A 22,293-nucleotide genomic window follows, 5' to 3' on the forward strand; every position below is an offset into this window, starting at 1 on the left:
GCCTGACGGGAGGGAGCATGTCAGCGTCCTGTGTGCGGCGGCTCCTCGCCAGTGTTTTCTAGGACAGAGAGTGTAAGTGCACAAGCTCTGGGGCCGCCCCATCGGGGTCAGACCCCCGCCTTCCGCCAATCTTAGGGGAGGGCTTACTTAAAACCCATTTGCTTTACGTTTTCAATTACAGTTGCCGCACAATGTTACATGAGTTTCAGGTGTGGAACACGGGGCTTCCTCCTTTGTGCCTGGGTTCCCTCACCTGTGAAATAGGGGTGATCACGATGCCCATAGGGCTGCTGTGAGGCCTGAAGGAGTTGACACACATGAGAAGTGCTTCACGGGTGTCCGACACATTATAACCACTCTGTGGGTGTTAGCCGTTATGACGTATCAATTCAACTGACAAGCGTTTGTTGAGTGTATACTGAATATCAGGCGCAGCTATGCTAAGCGCTGGTGTTTTATTAAGGACCGTCCATATAACAACAAACACAGTCCCTGCTGGCTGGGGCATGGGCGACAAAGACTTAGCAACAAGCTGTGGGAGCCCCCCCGAGATGCCTTCTCCCCCTGCAGAGCTACTGGCGTGGCCCCTTCCCCCCACCCCCACCTGCCTGCTGGAAGAGTGGAGGGTGGGTGTCCACAGATCTCCAGTTCTGTCCGAAGCCCCCCTGACCCCACCCATCTGGGCTTTAGGTTTGCATTTCAGTGGAAGTGGGACCAGGAGACCACGGCCAGAATTCTGTCTCTGCCACCAGCTTGCTGGCTGACCTTGGATGAGTCCTCTGACCTCTTTGGCCTGTTTCCTATGGGCTGGTAGTCCCGATCCCAGGATATGCTGAGACAAATGATGGGGTATAAGTTGGGATGCAGAGGGCAGAAAAGAAAGGAACATGGGTGAGGCTGTGATGAGGCTGCGATGAGAGAGGTTTGCAGTGTCACTCAGTGAGACTTGAGATCCCAGGGTTTGGGACAAGCCATGGCCATCAGCAGCACCTCCCGGGCTGCGTGCCCAGACAGAACAAGGCCCCCCATTAACTATGTGCAGCCAGCAGAAAGAGGAATGCCCACCCCTGCCAGCGATGCCATGCCACCCCCACACCCCGCCTCACTGCCGGCTGCTCTGCTATGAATGCAGGAGCCTGGGGTGCCCCCTCCCTGTGCAGCCCCCCCTCTGCCTGCCAGGAAGTATTAGCTTCACTGTCTAGATTGGCATGGGGGTGCAGAGGTACCATGCTGTGGGGCCTGGGGACCTGCCGGGGGTGGGACTTGGGGTCGTAGTTACCTGGGGCAACCCCAGGACCCCTGGCGTGCCCTGTGCTGAAGGGCAGCTCTGAGGGCATGGAGAGTGCAGTTAGAGGAGAGGTTTGCAAGGCCAGGAGCTCGGCCCCCTGAAGCTTGTGGCTCCTAACCGTCACAGGAACCCCCACATAGACAGACCGCGTCGTCCGGCAGCACCCGCCACCTGCTTTGGTGTTCGGCCCTCCGGGAGTGTGGTCACTGGGGAGTTCTTCCTGTTTTGGTCGGAGGGGAGACAGCCAGTGGCTGCCCCCGTTGTGTTGGCCATGGGTGGGTTAGGAAGTGAGCATAGCCAGTAGAGGTGACTTTGGAGGCTGGAGATGGTGATGCCGTGGGGCCCACAGGGGATCTTGGAGGGCCAGCCTGCTGGGAGGGGGCTGAGGGTCTCTGCCTGCCCCTCCCCCACAGGAACCCCCACGTCACTGCAGCCTCCCTGTCCCCAGCACTCTGGGCTGCCGCTAGCCTATGGGATGCCTTCGTGAGACTTAGAAAAAGACGCCCCTTGTGGGCAGGCTTTGGAGGAAGCCAGGAACGCGCCTGCTTGATGTGGGACACAGGGGCTGCCTGGGATGTCTCTTCCTCCAGGAAGCCTCCGCGGGTTGCCCAACCCTGGGAGAGGCCCTGCCCCAGGCTCACCCCATGGGCTGTAAGTCACGTTTACGTCCTTGTTTCCTAAACCAGGCTGGGAACCCCCACAGATCAGGGCCCCAGCGTCAGTGCTCCCCCTGTCCTCAGTGCAGGCGTAAGCCCCTGGCACATAGATGCTCAAAAATATTGGTGGAATGAATGAAGCGATGAAAGAATGAATAAACACATGAATGGCCAGAAGCGGGAAGTGCTGAGCAGAACGGGCCCAGACGGGAGCAGAGGTGCTTACCTGAGAGACAGGCCGGGGCAGGGACAGCCCTCTTCAGACCCAGGTGTGGCGTGTGACCCCGACAGCTGCGGTGAGGAAGCAGTGTCGCTGGGGAACCCTGAAGCTGCCAGTCAGCCTGCTCGCCAGGCCCAGGTTCATTAGAGTGAGACGTCTGTTCTGTAAACCCCTCCACCAGGAGCGTTTGCCTTTCCTTTTCAGTCTCTTTACATTTTTTTTTTTTTTAAGAGAACTTCTTTTGAAAATTTCCATCCAGTTTCCTACAGGCCTGCCCTGGGCCTGGACAGAGAGAGCTCTGGTGACTCGAGGCTGTTGGTTCCCGAATAGCCACTGTGTGTCTGGCACTGGCCTGGCCTCTAAAGGTCAGGGTGAGTAAGGCCAGCGTCTGTGTTAGGGGAATCCCCAGGCTGTGGATAGGAAAGCGACGGCCCTGTAGGTGCTGGCCCGGAGACACGCACAGCCAGGTCGTGGGGCACTCGCGGCGGGGGCGCCCTGGGGAGCAGTGGGCCACTCCGGAACCCTGTGGCGGTTCGGGGCACTGGGACTGGTGGCCAGGGGACTCGGGGACTGCCCACCCCCGAGGGTAACCACACAGCACACCTCCGCCCGCACTCTGGCCAGTGGGGCACGTGTTGCTCCTTCCCTCGCCGTGTTTGAGATTCTGCTCGAGCGGTAGCTTTTTCACTCTCATTGCTGCATACGGCACGGCACGATAAGCCCCTTCTACTGCAGACGGCCCCGGAAACTGTCCAGCTGGGGCTGCTACGGCCAGCCCAGCGGTGCTGCTGCTGCAAGCGGTTTGTGGGGTCCTTCGTGAGCGTCAGGATGCGTTTCTGTTGGTGATAAACCCAGGAGCGGACTCCCCGGGTCATTGATGATCCCGGAGCAGCCTCAGTGTGAGAACGCATTTCCTAGGTGACGTGTGATGGGCCACTGGCTTGGTCTGAGGCGTCAGGGAGGCCAGTGATGGAGGGGTGAGGAGGGAGAGAGGGCAGGGCTGTGAGGGCCAGCGGTATACCAAGACCCTCTGACGACTTACTGTATAGTTTCCAGGGGCTCCTGTAACAGAGAACCACAAGCCAGGCGGCGTCAAACACTAGCAGTGAGTTCTCTCGTGGTTTTGGAGGCCAGAGCCCAGAAATCAAGGGGTCAGCGGGGCTGGGCTCACCCCAGAGGCTTGGGGAGAACCCACTGCATGCCTCTTCTAACTCCCGGCGGCGGCCAGCTGCTTGGCGTGTGGCCACATCACTGCAATCTCCCCCTCCATTTCATCACAGTGTTTGTTTGTCGGTATGCCTCTTATACAGGCGCTGTCATGGCATTTAGGGTCCAGCTAAGTAATCCCAGATGCTCTCCTCACTTACTACACCTGCACAGACCCTTTCCCCAATAAGGTCACCGTCACAGGTTGCAGGGCTTAGGACATGGACGTGTCTGTTCGTGGGGCCACCATTCAGCCTCCCGCACCATCCCTCACTGTCATCCTAGGCACTCCAGCTCAATTGCACCCTTCGCAAAGCTCTCAGGACACTTTCTGATGGCTGAACCTGTCCGTCTTGACGACCACAGGCCAGGCTTTCTCCAGGAAGCCCTCCCTGACTGTCTCCTTATCCTCAGACACTTGCGATTCCTCCAGCCTGACCGTCAAGGCTCTGTCTAGCGGGGTGTGTGGCTCCGACGCTGTCCTCAGAGGGCAGGGAGTGTCTCCTCCACCGTGTTCAGCGGGGCTCTGCACGCCCGAGTACTAGGAACAAGGAACCTAGGCTGAGGGCATCGTTCCAGGAGTGCCAGGCCAGGCCAGGGCACCGTGCCCACAGCTAGCCCAGTGGCCGGCCTTTGTCCTTGTCCCTTCGCCCCCGAGAGACTGCCACCTCGGAGGGAACGTGGCTGTGACCTTGTTCCGGGGCCTCTGTGGCTGGCAGTCCTGGTTACACACAAAACAGGGGGGGCTGGGGGAGCCCAGCCCTTTGCCTTCCTTGGAGGAGGCCAGGGAGGCAGAGTGCCTTTGGCTGGGGGACCGGAGCCAGAGATCAGAACATCAAAGGATGAGGAGATCAGGCTGGGGCAGGTGCACTCACTTGGGCACCAGAGAAGCGGCAGCTGGTGCCTCCTCAGGGCAGGGCTGACCCCAAACGCCCCCCCCTCAGCCTCCCCACCCCCTGTGTGTGTGACTCTGCCGTGCACTGCTCCTCTCAGAGACGGCTCTGCGGGGAGGGATGCTAACTGGCATCCGTGCTGCGTAGTGGGCACGGCTACACCCCTTACACACGAGGCATCTCCATGTAACCCTCACAATTCCCTTACAAGGAACTATTGTATAACATCTTCTAGGGGCAGAAACTGAGGCTCAGAGAGGACAGGGAACTTACCCACCGTCAGACAACGGGTAGGTGGAGGGGCCGCAGCACACACTGGCAGTGTGACACCAGGACCCATGAGCAACAGCTGGCGGAAGGCCCAGAACGCGGCTCAGCCCACCTGCAGCAGCATGGAGTGAGGCTAGACGGCAGGAAGGGCTTCCTGCTGGGTGGCATGCAGACTGAGAGCTTGGATCTAGTCTGCACAAGTCTGACTGCCAAATAGGTCAGGAGGTTGCTGGGGCAACACCCAGAGGACAGGACGGAGGTGGCAGGACAGGAGAGGGTCAGCACGGAGCGTTTTAGGGACCAGGCGTGGGCCTGCGCCGATGGTGCTGGGAGGAGCAGAGCTGCTTAGTACGGGTTGGCAGGGCTTCCCTGGCCGGTGAGTGTGCAGGGCGGTGTGCAGGTGAGCTTGGCGGAGGGGGCGAGGGACCCAGAGGCTGGCATGACAGACGGGGGGCCCCCCCCCAGGTGGCTCTAGCCCCCCTGCATCGTTCCCAGAGCTGTGACAGCCTCCCCACTCCCGCTGCCTTCAGCCCGGGTGCCCAGGGGGGCATTGTGGGGACTGGGCCGTTGGGTCACCCAGGAACTCGTTGTGCGGCTAGGGTTCAGCAGAACTCTGTCACTCAGTGTGTCGCGCGATGTGCAGTAGCTTGGTATTTCCCGTCTCTTTCTCCATTTAAAATGGGCGTAACTCATGTGTCGCTCACCGGCCTGAGAAAAGGGCTGGATTAAATGAGACCAAGGATGTACAAGAGCTCTGTCACCTGCAAAGGATATTCAAGCGGCGGGGATGGGGGACAAAGAGCAGCGAGGATGGCATGGGGGGACCTTGGTCTTGCTGAGCCCCATCTGTAAAGGGGGTCAGTACAGCCGTCAGCACGGGTCACTTATATGCGTCCTGGCCTCCCAGCGCCCTGACCTCCAGCGTCTGCTGTTTCCCACTGGACTTGGGTGCGACTGGGACCGGGTCTGTTCAGAAAACCATCTGGCTGGGGTGTGTGGGTGGCCGCGGGGCTCCTCAGTGTGTGACTGGTGAGTGGGGTGCTGGGAGGGGGAGGGGAGGGTGGTGTCCTGCTGTGAGAGGAAAGCTGCCACTGGGATGTGCGGGGGAGGGGCACGTGGGGGTGTGGAGGGGACTCTGAATAGAGGGACCTTTCTTGGGTTTTCCGCCCAGACACACCCTGGCCCTTCATCCGGTGGGATAAAGGGACCGGGAGTTGCAGCTCAACAAACAGAGCTCAGGGCTGCGGTCTGTGCACAAAGGGGGCTCCGCCCCCACCTGCCCCTTTGTCGTCCCCCCCCCCAGCCCCTCTCCAGGGCTTTCCCATCTAAGGGGAGGTCTGAGCTAAGGGGATGTCGCAGCCCTTCTCTGCAAGGTGCTTCAAGTCCCAGAAGACACCCAGAATCACAGCCACACCCCTGCACACGCAGGCACGGCGCCCTTCTAGACGGGGCTGGAGATCAGAGAGGAAGGGCTGGGAAGACGCTGGCACGTCACAGGAGACGGAGCTCGGAGCTGGGAGCTCCGCAGGATGTGGCAGGCAGGGCCCCAGTGGCACCATCGCTGCCGTGTTGTCTGCTGGGCTTGTCCCCGTTCCCTCGCTCCCTGGTTCCCTCACCCACACCTCTACAGCTCCTCTGCCAGGGCCCGCCTGTGGGGTGCCCACCCCTCCACTGCCACGTAAAAACAGACCTGGAAGCTGGAGGTGTGCGTGTGTGTGTGTGTGTGTCCAGGACAGATGGTGGGGAGCCGTGGGGGAGCCCCCAGCCCATCTGGGGAGACCAGCGCTTGAATGAGCTGCCTGAGACCAGGAGATGATGGTTTGCAGCCGAGGACAGCACTGTGTGTGTGGCTGACCAACTTTGTGACGAAACACTCAGATTGAGTCAAAGGCCACAGGGTTAGTCCGAGGAAGCCCCAGCCCCAGCATTTGTCACTGAGGCTTTTGTCATTTGTCCCCAGTGATGGGGCCCTTTGAGGGCAGGGAGCATGTGTTACTGGGCTTTGCAACTGTGCACCTGGCACAGTGCCTGGTACATAGCAGGTGCTCTACCTGGTACATAGTAGGTGCTCTGTCAACACTGGTTGAGCAGTGCATGCCTGGATGATTAAGGATGGCTGGCGTCTTCCTGCAGGAGGGGACACTTGGAACTGCACCTCGCTGAGTGGGGATGTTGGCTAGTAGTTCGCACAGGTCATGTCGGCTGGTTCCTTACCATGTGCTGGGCACTAACTAAGCCCTTTACCAGTGAGGAAACTAAGGCACAGAGAGGTGACATAACTTGCCCAAAGTCACACAGCGCAGCGGCAGAGCTGGGAGCCAGACACAGGTCATGTGAGCGCGGAGGCTGCAGTGTGTCCAGGGACCTGCCCATGACGATGGACGTGTCCTAGAGCGGTGCTGGCAGCGTCGTAGCCACGAGCCACGGGGGCTGTTGAGCCCTGAAGTGTGGCTGATGCGCCCAAGCAGCTGACTGTGTTTGGAAGAATTTACATTGAAATGGCCCCGTGTGGGCAGTGGCCTCTGTGTTGGGCAGCGCAGGTCTGGGGTGTTGCAGAGACAGGGCAGCGCTGACAGAGGGGTCCATAGCCTGTCCTGTGGCTTCAGAGGCCTGGGTCCCATCAGCTTCTCCGCATGTGGGTGGCTCGGGTTGAAAGGCGGGTGGGACCTTGGGAGAAGCACACGTGTGCGTTACAACGCCTGGGCCCTGCTTTGCTCTCGAGAGCCATCGTCTGGGCACGGGCAGATGGAGAGGAGCAGCAGCACCGCCGCCCACGGCCCACTCGCGCTCTCTGACTGGGACCCAGGGGCTCAGCGCCCCGGCTCAGCTTAGCCACGTTGTCGCCAGAGCTGGAGGTGCCCCCGAGGGTGAGATGGGCCTGGCTCCTCAAGAGAGGACCGCGGCGGTGCCAGGGTCAGGGCTGCCCCGGAATTCAGTGTCCACTCGGGTGCCCGTCCCCTGTCACTCTTCCCAGCACCCACAAGCTAGCTGTTGCTGTCAGCTGTCCCCCTTTCAGTAAGAAGAAGGTGGGGCCACAGGAATTGGCCTGAAATGGGTTCCTGTGGCCCCAAACCACGATTTCCCAGGTCTAGCACCTTTGAGTGGGACGGGCCTCTGCTGGGCCCCTCCCTCTGTGGCCTCATTTCTCTGCCATCAGAGTTGGGGGGCCCACAGCACACCAATGAACCATCGTGATGCGATGAGCGATGTCCCCTGACTTCTGTGGTCTTTCAACCCAGGGCTAGAAAAGTCCCTGCTTTTCTTTTGTCATCCAGCTTGTAGGACTGTGTCCCCCCCAACCCCCGGCATGACTTGGGTCACCACCCCACCCCGTTCAGCCTGACCAGCCTGACTCACACAAGCCTCGCCTTTGCTCAGCAGCTAGGGGGACCTTTGGTCCCCTCACACACGACCCCCCAATCCAGGTGCCCGGCCCCCCAGCCTCTTACTTGCTGTCCTCCCACCTGTGGCCCCAAGACAGGCTGGAGATATTCCGGTCCCAGATGAGTGAGCCAAGCCGTGACAAAGTCAGCACAGCCACTTCACTGAAAAACACAGCACTGGTCATGGGGAACTCTGCGCGGAGCCGCGGGAAGGGGCTGGCAGCTGTGGTGCGTGTGAGATGCAGACGCTTTTGGGTTCAGTATGCTCCCTTGTTTGGAAATGTGTGAAACTTGCAGAAATCCAAGAGGACTTTGTGTCAGCTGGTGTGTTTGGAGCCTCTAAGGAGACGACTCTGATCAAGAGGGCGTCTGGGTGTCCCCTGGACGGAGGTCACTGTGGGTGGACAGGGCGGTGCCTGAGCTCTCGGGGACCCGGCTGCAGCACCCACTCTGCCGTTAACGGGCAGGGTGACCTGAGGCAGCTCTGCTCGTGTCTGGATCAGGCGCCCTGCCTTCCAGGGTGTTTGGAGGGTCACAGCAGTGAGGTGCCCACACTGAGGACCTCCGGGCTGCAGTGCACGCGAGGGTCCTGCCCAGGAAGAGCTCTTGGTCCCCAGGGTGACGTGGGTGCTCTCTGGTGCCGGCCGCTGGGGGCTCACCTCGGGGAGCCACTGGGTCTCGTGCCTGCCCCGCCCTCCTTTCTGCCCCTGCAGCCCCCCTTCCTCTTCGGAGCCTCTTGTCCTCTCCTGTCTGGACACACAGTTAGGAACTGCGTGGGGTGGTGGCTGCAGGAACAGCGGATGAATCCCGGAGCCCATGCAGATGTGGGCTTGTGTTGTCACTTTGTCTCCACCCACAGCTGCACGGTGCCCAGCACGCAGCCAGCCCCGGTCAGAACTTAACCCCATCACCTGGAGGCTGGACAGGACCTCGGCACAGGCCTCAGGAACCGGGTCCCTGATTCCAGAGTCTGGATTCTTTCCTCTCTACCCTGTCACCTGCCTCTCTTGGTGACAGAGGAACTCCACAGGTGTTCTCTGGGCACCAGTGGTGGTCCTGTGGTAGCCGGCCTGCCTACCTGCCCTTTTTGGCAGGCAAGACCCCTGTTGGGCTCCCTGCTGACCCTGAGATGTCCCCCATTGTGGCAGGAGGGAAGGATTAAGCAGCCCTAGGCCAAGGACAAACGTGAGGTCCGCTGTCCGTCCTTTAGAGCAGGGCCCCGTGTCCACATTTCTCCAGAGGATGCCAAACGCAGGGACGGGCGAGTGCTGGTAGCAGCTGCCCCCACGAACTCTGCCAGCTTGAGCTGAGCACCAGCTGGGCAGACCTGTGTCCTGCAGGCAGCAGTGGGAGAAACTCATGTTAGACAGCAGGAAGGACTTCCCAAGTGAGGGCTGTCAGCCGGGATGGAAGTGCCTCGTGGTCTGTCTGTGTCTGTAACGCCCCCATTTGGGCGTTTACTGCACGCCCCTATTTGCCAGGCCCCCCGCTAGGGCCTGAGGAATCGGACAGGACTAGGATTAAGTCCTTGCCTTGGAGAAGGTCACACGGGCCATGCTGTTCTGATCATTATAATTCAGTTAGATGAGTGCGCCGTGGATAATGAGCACGGTATTGGTTTCACACTAATTAACTCATGTAATTCTCACAACAACCCTGTGAGGCTAGTGCTATTATTATCCCCATTTCACAGATGGGAAAACGGGGGCTTGGCGACACCAGGTGACGTGACCAGGTGGCACAGCTGTTAGCACTGAGCTGGATGATATAAACAGGCACATTGCTGGGCACAGGGCAGGAGCTGCCACCATCAGGAGACAGCGTGTGCAGAGCACTGCAGGCTCATGGGCGGCCCCATGGGAGGGGTGGCCCGGGGGCGGAGCCACACCTGGGCACAGGGGCTCACCTGCCGTCCCTCTCTGACTGCCCTTTACCTGGCTGCAAGGGGCAACTTGAGCCCATGCAGAGACAGCGCGCTGGGGGCCGGCTTCCTGGGCCCCTGCTCCAGGCAGGTGGGACAGTCCTTCCAGGTCAGCCCAGCAGAGCCCAGGGGCTGAGCCTTCCTCCCGCTCTCCCTCCCAGAGGAGAAGCCCGCACAGAACCAATCCCCAGGGCCCCTGGGAACCAGCCAAATCGCCATGGGCCAGTGTCGTGACCCCACCCCCTCCAGTTGCCCCCAGCAGCCCCCTCTTATCACACCTGCCCCTGGTCTCCACGGCAACACCACCACACCCAGCACCCTGGGTGGTCTGGTCGCCTCACAGGGTGAAGCTCTGAGAACATTTTCCTGATGTGCAGCCAGAAATTCCCACTTCCCGTGCCCAGGGCTGCCCAGTCGTCTCTCCCCTCCCTCCTCGCCTGCCCACCTCATTCCAGGACCCTGCCCACTGCCCCCCAACGTCCAGTGAGGGGACCCAGGGCTTCTGGGAAGAAGGCTTCCGAGGGGCGGCACCCCGTCCTCTCAACCCTGCTGTTCAGTTGGAAGGAGCAGTTTGCAGGACGCAGAGCAAGTGGAAGTGGGCGCCTCTTGTGTCAAACTTACGAAGAACTTCAGACGGACAGCAGCAGATTTGAGCCGTGTGGGTCTCTGCCGCTGTGAGGGCGCATGCCCGTGAAGCCAGCCCTGCAGCAGCGGTGTGTGTGAGCGTGAGCGTGTGTGTGCGTGTGCGTGCACACGTCTGCTTGTCTGTGTGTGCATGCATGCGTATGCATGTGTGCGTGTGCTTGTGGTGGTCACAGGGTGACAGTGGGGGGGCAGAGTGAGTTCAGGCGTCGGGCACCCGATTTAGCCGCAAGATGGGCCCCAGAAGCAGCATCACCAAGGAACCTGTGCTCCTTCCTGGGCCAGGAGACAGGGCAGGGTGTAGACTGAGGCCCGGAGACGGCCACAGCCACACAGGGTTTTCCAGCCGAAGGGTGAGGGCTGACTGAGGTCATCCGTGTCTCCCAGAGCTCCTGACTTGGTGACGTGGGGACGCTTTGCGAGTCTGTGACTTTCGACAGCCCAGCTCTGTGACATGCACATGTACAGATACGCACGTGTGCCCTCGCACATGACACACACATCTAAGAGCTTGTGTGTCCCAACACCTGCCACCCTGAAAATACTTGGCAGCCTGTGCCACCAAGCCGGGGCCACCACAGACAGACCCAGGCACCCCGGACAGGGCGCCCTCGCGCACGGGGTCAGGGCATGGCCTGTGGGCTTGAGCTGCGCTCTTTGGTTGCACAGGGACAGCTGACCTCCCAGGGAAGTCCTGCCTCAGAACCAGCAACCTCCCAGGACAGCCGCCCTCCCTGAGGCTGCCCCCCACAGCTGCCCTTCGCACTCCCAGGGCCTGTGGCATCAGCTTGGAAGGCTCCCTGCACCCCTCCCAGCTCTCCACGCTCCCCTCCTTCCCTCTCCTTGGCACCAGCCTCACCCCTCTTCCTTTGTGAGAGGGCCAGGCCTGAGTGGGGCTCCCCCACCCGGACCACCTGAAATCCATCCCCGACTGAGCACTGCAGCTGGGCTGTGCAGTCTGCAGGCTTGGGGCCGGATGTGGGGGCGGTAAGGCCCCTCCTCCCCAGGGGAGAACAATGAGGCGGCTCGTCAGGCTGCTGGGGCGGGGAGTGGGGGCACGGAGCCACATCAGAGCCTCTGAGGTGCGCCCCTGGAGGGACAGCTGAGTGATGGGGCCTGAGTCACACACCCGCGCTCCTGTGGAGGCACGCTCAGAAATGCACAGGGTAAATATTTAGAGCTAATCGTTTCTGCCGCACCTCGAGGGGAAGCCAGGCCCAAGGCTCACTGGGGGTGTGTGGGGGGGTCCAGGCAGACCCAGCGGCTGCAGCAGCTTCCTGGGCCACCATGACCCCGCACCGCCAGTGCTTTCTGCTTCTTCACGTGGTGCCTGAGCCCGGGCTCACGGGCCTGAGGGCTCCCTGAGGACCAAGCCCCGGTTACAGTCCTTGGCGAGCCCTCTGGGTGCTGCCCCCTCACGGAGGCCGCCAGCACCCAGGACAGCCCTGCCGCTGCCCACGCACGGCAGGCGGGAACCGCGGGCCAGAAGCTGCCCAAGTTCCCGGGCCGGGTTCGTGGCTCCGCCTGGCACGCAGCGTCGCCCTCCTTTGGAGCCCACCCGTGGGGTCCGCGTCCGAGCTTCACCAACCATGACACGTGTGAGAGTAAACAGTGTTTTTATGGCTTGGAGCTGGACTCCCGCGCACAGCCCATGCACAGCCCGCCGGCCTTTCGGGGTGCATGCATGGAGTACGCGTTTCTTGGGGGGAATGGAGACACTGAGTCTGAGGGTGGAAGCCCCTTCCTCAGGAAGGGAGAAAGCTGCAGGCAGCCGTGCCCAGCGGCACGGCGGTCCGCTCTGGGCCCACTCTGTGCCCCCAGGGAGGAGGCTGCAGAGGCCGGGAGCCCCTGGGAGCAGCTTGGACAGGATGGGACCCGACTGTGACAGGTGCACACTGCGTAGCTGTCTCAGTCACCGCTGCTCAACGGGACAAACAGGAGAAAATGCTACACGGGGGTGGGGGGCACCAACCAAGGCCCCCGCCCCGGGCCTGTTGGGCTGGGACACTTGTCCACAGGTCACTGAGGGCCAGCCGGAAGGAGGGATGCAAATGCTGTGCGTAGTTTGCTAGGCTGCCAGCCTGTAAGCATTGCTCACTTAATCCTTCCAACGACCCGAGGACTTTGGCAAATTCACCCCACTTTTATGCACGAGGAAACTGAGGGTCCCAGTGGGTAAGGGCCCAAAGTCGCAGGCAGGAGAAGAGGCCTAACTTCAGGCCCTTTGCACTCTGAAGCTCAGCGCAGTCACTTCATTTTCTTACGTAAAGTGGGGTGACGATGGACTCTGCCTTGGGGTGTTGTGAGGACTAAAGGGGTCACTTGGGACAAAGTTAGCCAGTGCCCCACACAGAGGAGGCCCTGGTGAGTGTCGGCATGTTGGCAGAGGCCTCAGAGGGCCCCCTGGCTCTGGGGTCGGCTGGAGGGACGCTCACACGGCACAAGCACTGTGGGCGCCTGTCCTGTAGGCCGAGTGGCAGGGAGCTCCGTGCCTCAGTTTCCCCACTAGTGAAAAGCACACCCGTGGTGCCATTTGTATGACGCGGCCCTTGCCTCCTGCTCTGAAACTCCCTGGACTTTTCTCTAGCTCGTCCCTTTGCAGGGAGGTTGGCTTCGCTCCCAGCCCTGCTCTAGAGCTAGCCCTGGGGAGGCCACAAAGGGAGGAGGACGGCCGAGGGGACACTGTGGGCGGCCAGTGCCCGCAAGGCCGGCTGTGGAACTGGGGACACCGGTGGGTGTGGGGAGCTGACGGGGGGCTCACAGGTCCCTCTGTCTGTCCACGCAGAGACCTGAGCATGAACAACCTCACGGAGCTGCGGCCTGGCCTCTTCCAACACCTGCGCTTCCTGGAGGAGCTGTGAGTAGACGCCCCGCGGGCTGGGACCAGGGCTCCCCTCAGGGTGTTGAGGGACACCTTGCCCAGGTGGGAACCCCAGGGGGGGCAGTGTGGGGCCACGTGGCGCAGGAACTCCAAAACCGGCCTTTCTCTCCTCCCTGAGCCCCCGTTTCTGTCAACAGCCGCACCCCTGCCTGCGGGCCACCTTTGACCTGCTGTCCTCCCCCTCCCCCACAGTGTCCCACGCCTGCCACTCCAAGACCTGGTGGATCGTTTTTTGGAGCTTTTCTCCTCCATCCCCACTGCTGTAGCCGGGGTCTTGCCAGCCCTCAGCTCACACCCCCACCCCTTCCAAAGTGCACCCCACTAGCTCCAGAGGCTTCTGTGGTTCCCACAGCTCGGGGGCCACTTGCAGGGGCCTCATCACCTGGCCCACACCCACCTGGCCAGCGCTGTCCACGAGGCCCGTCCTGGTCTCCACACCTGGTTTCTCCTCCTGCATTTGAGCAGGTTTCCCTCCACCCTGGCAGGCTCTCCTTTCTTTCCGCCTCTCGGTGCCCGTCCCTCAGTGCGCTGTGGGGCCACCGTGCCCCCCGCCCGCTCCCAAGCCCCCCCCGCCTGTCTCTGCACCGGCAGAGACCCCTGCGGCTCCAGTAAGGTTTGGTTTGGCTGGGCAAACTGGCACCAGGCCCTGAGAACATTCACGTCCACCCAGGCCCCCGCCCCCTGACAGACGTCCCCAAGAGCACAGTTGGCCGGCCTGCTGAACTTAGGGTCCCATCTACCCTGGGGCCACGGCTGGGCTTTCTAGACCCAGCTCTATTGCCCCCTCGTGGGAAAGGCAAGTTCAAGGTGCTCGGGGGGGGGGAACAGGACCAGTCGAGACCCGCTTGCCGCCCTCAGAACCTCCAGGCAAGGCTGGAGGGCCAGGCGGGCAGGTGACAGGCGAGTGTGGCGCTCGGTGTGGACACCAGGGCGTCTGTGTCAGGGCCGTCGGGGGCGGGGCCTGCAGTGGGCAGGGAGGCCTGGCCTCAAAGGAGGCGGCAGCCTGAGAGGAGGCCGAGGGACCGTCTGAGGCGGTGACACAGCTTGGGCAGGCATGTAAAGCAGGACAAAGTCTGCGGAGCTGGCAGCAGGTGACGCAGGGGCCCAACCAGAGTTTTAAAGGCTGACCCTCCATCTCCGGTTCCCCGAGAGTGGCTGGGCCTGTTTCAGAGGCGCCCCTCCCCAGCGGACCCGAGTGCCCACCTACAGAGCTAAGCTCGGGGGCCTCGGACACCATCTGCCTCTCCACATGGTTTGTGAAAAGAATAGACGTCACGTGAAGAGACGCTTCACGGAGACAGATTTGAAAACAGTGGCTTCTGAGGATGGTCAGTGCCGTCCCTACATCGCCGGCCTCTCAGGACTGATGCATGTGACGTGTCGGGGGCTTCGGAGACCCCGGGGCTTTCCGAGTCGTCCACAAGTCAGCTCTGCTCGGTCGTCTCAAGCAGGACGCAGGTTGTGACGTGTTTGCTCCTTTTAGAATTGGTGACCACCCCACGACAAACGTGGACATGCTTAGTCAGACCCGTGTCCTGACCCTCCTGGGTCCGTGGGGGTTAGCTGTGGAGCCTGGGCCGTGGAGACAGACACCCGTCTGTGTGGAACCCTCCCCGGGGGACAGGGTACCAGGTTCCCATGGGAAGGATGTGTGCTGTGGAGCAGACGTGACTGAGAAGTTAATCAGATCTGGTGACACCAGGCCCTGCCGCCACCGAGCTCTGTGACCCCGAGGGGAAGTGACTTGCCCGGTGGAACCTCAGTAGTTTCCTCCTCTGAAACTTGGGGTGATAATAGGCACCTTACAGGGCGATAATGAGAATGGAGTGAGGTGATGGGTGTGAAGTAGCTAACTACATTGCACCTCGAAATAAATGGTCGTGGTCACCACACGTTCCCCTCCAGCGTCCCAGGACACGGCCAGATGGGGTGGCCCTCCTGGGGTTCCCTGCCAACATCACCGGACCTTTGCTCTGGCTTGCAGGCGTCTCTCTGGAAACCACCTGTCACACATCCCAGGACAAGCATTCTCCGGCCTCTACAGCCTGAAAATCCTGTAAGTATGGGCATTTCTACAGACCTTGAGAACCGGGCACAGTGAGTCCTGATCTGTCACCCGCGCGCCTGCTGCTCCCTTACCCGCACTGTCCGTCTCAGCTGTCCATTACGTCTGTCGACAATACACTGCATGAGGGGCGGACGCACATTTCAGCTGCCGCCCGGGGCAGCCCAGGGAGGCGGACCGTCCCCTTCTTGGTGACGTGAGCAGTAATGTCGGCACAGGAGTCTGCGGGGCTGAGCTGCACAGACCCAAGCACCGTCCCCGCATGGGAGGCATCCTCGCTGGCCATTTTTCCTCCCAGCCCCTCCCTGGTCTCCGAGGCTGTGGCCCTGAGTCCCATTGTCACTTCAGGCCTCAGACTGCTTTGTCTGGCCCCTTTCACCTTCCCCTTGAAGGAAAGGGGCAGTAAGAATTGCGGCGCCCTTTGTGTAATGTCACCTGAATTCCCCCTCGCTTTGAGCCGGTGGCCCACGGGAGGGGGGAGCGGAGCTAAGACACCATCTCCTGCCCCCACTGGCTTACCTTGTCCCATCCAAGACTGTCCCCCCAGGGCCCCAGTCGTGTCCTGATGGGTGGGGGCGGGGGCAGTGCCTGCACAAGGCCTGCGGGTTGCTGGGAGTCTGTTTGGGAGGGCGCGTCACCGTGGGGACTGGTTTGGGGGGAAAAAAATGAGGTTGTGGGGCTGATGGTGCAGCAGTAGAGGGAGGGAGTGGAGCTTTGCTACCCCCTCGGCCACGGCTGGACTTCAGGCTTCTCTGTACAGTTGAGCAGGTTGTTTGCTGCACGAGGCCACCCGGCTGAGGGGTGAGGACAGGCTGAAATCTAGTCCTCTGTCTGGCTTGTGGCTACACCCACCCAGCAAGGAATGTCTTTTTATCACTTGCTTGAAGTTGTTTATGGGCTGGCGGTGGCCCTTGGCCTGCGAGCTGCGGGCACCCGGTGAGTGAAGAGCCCACGGTCCACGGCTGAGCGTGCTGGTCTGGCGCCTCGGCCCTCAGCCTCCCTGGGGACCTGCCTGTGAGCGTGCCCGGGCGCTCCTGCCTCAGTCTCCCTGTCTCTCCCTCGGCGCCTCGGCGCCCTGCCTCCTGGTTCTCCTTCCTGCCTCTCCCCCGGGTCTGTCCTGAGCCCCGTCACCACCACCGCCCACGGGGTGGGGGACGTCCTGAACCAGGCACAGTGCGGCGGCCTGCTTGGTGGCGTGTCTGTGCCCCGAGCAGGCTCAGACCTGCAGCCTGGATTAGAGAGCGGGCTGCGCGCTGGGCCTTCAGATGTGAGGCTCACGTCCGTTCCTAAGACTCGGCTTAGAGATGGGCCTCTGCTTCTTCCTTGCCTGCGTTAGGCAGTGAATCAAAGCCCCGGAGAAACCGCAGGCCTCCGCCCCTTCTGCAGACGGCCGTGGGCTCAGCCGGTCGGGTGGCGGGAGAGGCTGCTGGTGGGAGCTGAGGACAGCCGGACCGTCCACGGCCCCTGGGCCCCGTCCTGGAAGACCAGCCTGCGGGGCTTCTCTGAGGCAGCCTCCGAGCGAGTGCCCACCTGCACCTGGGCACCAGGGCCCCGATGTCCGACGTCAGGGCACTTGCCGCGGTGCCCGTCTCTCCACTGCGCTTCTTCAGACCTGTAAGAAAGACCGAGCGGCAGAGCCCACCACGGGAGGCCGCCGCCCCGGCTGCCGCCGGCCTTCTCTGTGTCTGGGACTCTGTCCGAGCTGCGTCTCCTTTTCTTGGAGGCTGGCCGTTCCCACAGGACGCTTTGCCCCCCCCCCTCCTTCCCATTCAGAGGCAGAGGACAGAAAGAGGGGGTTCCCGGTCTCTCCTGTGCCAGGGGCCTGTGGCAGGACCCCTCCCCCCGTCCTCCCTACCCAGCCACACGCTTGACCTGGACCTGTTACTCTGGGACCCTCCCCTCCCCCGTGGGTTCTCCAGGTCTGAACCCCACGGGCTCTGGCCAGGCTGGGTCTCAGCCCTCAGGGAATGTCCAGCCTCCCGACTCTTCTCGACACTGGAGTGAGAATGTCTGTCCTGTGGAGCCGTGACAGCCCAGATGAGTGTGTGAGTGTGTGAGTGTGAGTGCATGTGTGTGTGAGTGTGTGAGTGTGCGTGTGTGAGTGTGTGCGCATGTAAGTATGTGAATGTGAAAATGTGTGAATGTGAGTGAGTGAGTGTGCGTGTGCGTATGTGACTGTGAAAGCACGTGAGTGTGTGTGCGTGTGTGCGTCTAAGGGGAGGACAGGACCTAGCCCCGTATGCCTTCTTTAAGCGGCCCGGCTCTGGACGCCATGTGAAAAGCGGCCCTGTACACCTCGTCTCACACCCGCGCCCGCCCTCTCCTCATTCCTGGGCCCAGGTCCAGAGGCTACAGGCAGACAGTTCTGATGGCAGCAGCTCCCCGCGTCTTCCCCCAGCCCCCAGCACCAGCCACAGCCTTGCTCAGGCGCGTGTCTCAGGGGCTTCCCCGTGCTTTGTGGTGCGTGGGGTCGGCTGGGGTCGGCTGGGGTCGGCAGTGACCCTGGGCGCCCAGACCTGTTTCTCCCTGCTGCCTGCTGTCCCACCCTCTACCCTGCACATGGGGTTTTCCGGGTGCCCCCAGGAGCTCCAGGACTCCTGCGATGGGGTCATCCTGGGGTTCTGGGGTCCTGGGGCCTGCTGAGTGATCATGTCCGCTGGCTGGCATGTTCCTTTTGGGGGGATTGTGTGCATTGGGCCATTGGAATAGTGCTGACACGCTGACCTGGGTATGTCACACGGTTTCTGTAGGCAGGGACTCTGTAAGTCCTATGTGCCGGGGGCCCTGCCGCCCGAGGGGGCCTTGCCCTCACCCCCATCCACCTGCCCCAAAGAAACCTTCAGCCTCTCAGCTGCACAGACAGAGAGACGCGGCCGGGGGAGAAAACCTGCGTTTCTCCACAGCCTTTCTGACCAAACTCGACAGAAGTGCGAGTTCTGACCCCTGGCCCTCGCTGCCGTCCACGTGTCCCTGCTGCTTCTCCGTGGTCCTCTAACTCTGCCTCCCGCTCTGAGACCCCTCCCCGCCCCGTGCACAGCCCACAGAACCTGGACAGCCCCCGAGGCCCCACTGACGGGCCGGGGCTGGACCAGGACTCTCTCTGGCTCTGAAGCGGGGCTTGCGGCGGGGGGTTAAGGGCAGAGCCCCAGCTCCACGTGCCGTGGGGTCCTCCAAGCCCCTTCCTCTCCTTGCAGGATGCTGCAGAACAACCAGCTGGGAGGGATCCCCGCCGAGGCGCTGTGGGAGCTGCCGAGCCTGCAGTCGCTGTGAGTCACAGCCCTGCCCCCCGCCCGCCGTCCCTCCTTCCTGCGCCCCCCCCCCCTTTCTCCTCCACGGTCCAGACAGCGTGCCACTCCTGGCTTCGGTTTCTTCAGGGTTTTGTTGTCGTCAGAATGTGTGTGTGCGCGCTCGCGTGTTATCCGGGAAGCAAGGCTCTGAGGCGCCGAGGACTGTGGGAATGGGACCTCCCTAGGTGGGGCCACCAGGGCAGCGGTCCTGGGGTGTCTGGCGTTGTACCACGGAGCCTGGGGTGGGTGTGTGGGGACTGCCGCCCCCAAGAAGCGTCAGGAAGGGCTGTCTCCTCCACGCAGGCTGCTCTGGCCCCCAGGGCTCTGGGGAGTAGCCTCAGGTACCCATTTCCTTAGCTTGGGGTGACTGCATCTGGGACGCCCTGGCCACCCGGGATGCAGCTGTCCTCCGAGGGGCCCTGCACTTTCTCTGCTGCCCACTAGGGGCATGGCGGACATGACAGAGCTGAGGGCAGAAGCGGCCAGGGGCTGCCCCCCTGGGCCAGGAGCTCGGCTACTTGCACAGGGCAGGTCGCCAGGCCTGGGATGCAGTAGGTGCCTAAGACATGCTCGCCAAACCAACTGCATTTTCAGGTACTTCTACACCTGATGGGACAGTATGTCGATATTTGGGGGGAAACCAAAGTTGGGAGACAGGACTGGGTGTAACATCCAGCCAGTGGGGGAAACCGAGGCACAGCCTGCAGGGCCCCTCAGCCTGTGGGCTTCTGCACACTTGCTGTGAGGTTCAGTTGGGTCCTGCTGTGAATCACCTTCAGCGTGCTGGGGCATGCCGGAGGCCTTGTCTCCAGGCGGCACGGAGCTTGTGGGTTCTGCGGGCAGCTCTCTGAGCTCTGAGGATGCCCCTGCCACCTGGGTGGCCAGGGCGGGGACACAGCCCGCTCTCCCCTTCCACGCTCAGAGGCACATGAGCTGACCTTGCCTCTTGCAGGCCCGTGAAGACAGCTCCGGCCGGGAGTCCCGGCTCTGAGCCTGGGTGCTGGGTCATTTACCCTCTCTGTGCCTCAGTTTCTCCCCTTCAAGTTGGGGGGACAGGGTCGTCATGACGATCAGATGTAGCAAATGTGAGAGGGACTTGAAAAGTAGGAGCCCACGCAACGGTGAGGTGTGGCGATGCTGTGACATGCTCGTTTAGCCGGCCATGGACCCATTATTTTACGTTTCAAAAATTTTCTTAAACGTGTTATTCACTTATGACTTTTGAAGTGATCAAACAGCCTGCCTCATCTGTATTTGCTAAAACAGGAATTTCGCTGTTGCATGTACTAGAGGCCTTGCTGGGGGGGCAGAGCCTGGCTTGCATCTGAAGGGTTAGAAAGTGTCAGTCTGGTGAGGAGGCAGCGAAGGCCATGCCAGGCAGAGGGAGCGGCACATGCGAAAACACAGGTTAGAACGAACCGAGTGCATTCTAGAGAATTTGCAAGGAGGCAGACGCACTTGGCGGGACTGTGGTGTTGGGGGGTGGGGGGGTGCGAGGGCAGCCGCGGAGAGACAGGGGAGGTCAGTGCGACAGAGTGCCCGGCGAGGAGGCCTACGCCCTGCTAAGCATTTGAACTTAATGCTGAGGACCCTGGGGAGCCAGAGACAGGTTTTCAGCCAGACAGCAGCGTGACAGTTCGTACCGTTGCACACGGCTTTGACAGCGGTTATGGGGGACAGTGTGGCGACGGGGAGCCAGTGAGGGGCTCACGGACCAAGGGGAGTACGACGGTGGGCAAAGCAAAGGCAGGCGCATGATGAAAGGAGAAGTTGACAGACTCTAGAAATTTCGGGAAGCCAGGTCTTCAGGACTGGAGTCCGGCAGCCTGGGTTCAGGTCCTTCACTTACCACCTGTGAGACCGTGGGCAGGTTCTGTGTTTTAACAGTAAAATGCAGGTGGTACCAGTGTCAGTGTGCCGAGTGGGGTAGAGTGAGATGCAAGAGGCGTGGGCAGCGTCTTTGCAGTTACAGCTACGATTAGTGGTGGTAAAATAGTGACAGCGGGGCCGAGGGACAGCAAGGCGCTTTCACACCAAGTGGATGTGAGGCCAGTCGCCCAGAGCCTGGCACCTGGGGGGGAGCTCAGTGAAAACCTGTTGACTGAGCGTAAGTGAAGAGCAGCCCAGAGGGTGAGCAGGGATGGGCAGGCAGGGGCCAGGGAAGGAGAGCTGCTGACCCGCCTGTCGGACGCGCTGAGTTTGAGGTACATGTAGGGAGACAAACTGAGGAGTGAATCATTGTACCCGCAGGACGTCTGCATGTGTGTGTGTGATTGTGAGTGTGCGCGTGTGTATGTGTGTGTGTGATTGTGAGTGTGTGCGTGTGATTGTGTGTGTGAGTGTGCGCATGTGATTGTGTGCGTGTAATTGTGTGTGCATGTGAGTGTGTGCATGTGTGTGTGCGTGATTGTGAGTGTGTGAGTGTTTGCGCGCATGTGTGCATGTGTGTGTGCGCGTGTAATTGTGTGTGAGTGTGTGCGTGTGATTATGTATGTGAGTGTGCGCGTGTGATTGTGAGTGTGAGTGTGTGCGTGTGTGCGTGCGCGTGCGCATGTGTGTGATTGTGAGTGTGTGCATTTGTGTGTGAGTGTGTGTGTGTGAGCTGAGCTCAGGTGATGTGTAAAGGGAGTAGAGGCGCCCACTTATCACATTTCCAAACGCTGAGCATGCTCACCTGTCTCATTTAACCCCGAGAGCCCTGTAGATGAGGCAACTGAAGCCCAGAGAAGTTAGGCAGCTGGCCCAGTGGGCTCGAGACAGATTCAGGGCTGGAACCAAGCAGGGTCTGCTGGTGGTGACGGTCGGAGCCAGCCACGGTAGCCCACCATGGCCTCCCGCCAGTGGGAGGCCCAGCGATTTCAGGACAAGGAGCCGGTTATGTGAGGGACAGGGGGATTCCAGGAGGCCTTTCCTCAGACCTCCTGGGACGCCATGGAGGATAGGGAAGGGGTCTCTGGGGAAGAGAGGGGGCTAGCAAGTCGTGCAAGCTTAGAACTTGTAGTCCAGGGGTTCTCAAAGTGGGGCCCTGGACCAGCAACCTCAGCATCGCCGGGGAACCCGTCAGAAATGCCCGTTCTCCAGCCTTCCCTGGACCTACTGAACCAGAAACGGGGGTGGGACCAGCAGCCTGGGTTCTAAAAAGCCCGGCAGGGGATTCTGATACACACTGAGGGCTCAGAACCAGCCCTAGAAGAAAGGGACGTATTTGTTCCCTGGGCTGCTGTACAAATTGCCACAGACCAGGAGGCTTAAAACATCATAAATGTACGGTCCGGAGGCCGGAGGTCTGAAAGCAAGGTGTGCCAGGCCACAGGCCCCCTTCCCTGCCCCTTCCAGCTCTGGTGGCCGGCACCCCTTGTGGCCACGTCGCTCCACACCCTGCCTTTCACCTTCACAAGCCTTCTCCCCACTGTGTCTCGGTGCCGCTGATAAGGCTGCTCGCCACCCAGATAACCTGCTGGTCTCACCTCTGGAGCCTTATCTTACTGACATCTGCAAACATCCTTCTTCCAAACACGGTCCCGTTCACCAGTTCTGGGAGTCAGGATACGGACTTATCTTTGGGGAGGGCCATCATCCAA

The 22,293-nt window shown here is 61.3% G+C and overlaps 1 protein-coding gene across 1 annotated transcript in view; it reads left to right on the forward strand.

Annotated features, from left to right (window-relative positions):
• Window positions 1-22,293, forward strand: part of LGR6 (leucine rich repeat containing G protein-coupled receptor 6) — a 76,449-nt gene that overhangs the window by 9,684 nt on the left and 44,472 nt on the right. The window contains exons 2-4 of the mRNA XM_019637983.1: window positions 13,265-13,336; window positions 15,345-15,416; window positions 18,620-18,691. Coding sequence (XP_019493528.1) covers window positions 13,265-13,336; window positions 15,345-15,416; window positions 18,620-18,691 — 216 coding nt within the window. The remainder of the gene's footprint in view (window positions 1-13,264; window positions 13,337-15,344; window positions 15,417-18,619; window positions 18,692-22,293) is intronic.

The sequence above is a fragment of the Hipposideros armiger genome, unplaced genomic scaffold (assembly GCF_001890085.2).
Source record: "Hipposideros armiger isolate ML-2016 unplaced genomic scaffold, ASM189008v1 scaffold_37, whole genome shotgun sequence".
Classification (NCBI taxonomy): domain Eukaryota; kingdom Metazoa; phylum Chordata; class Mammalia; order Chiroptera; family Hipposideridae; genus Hipposideros; species Hipposideros armiger.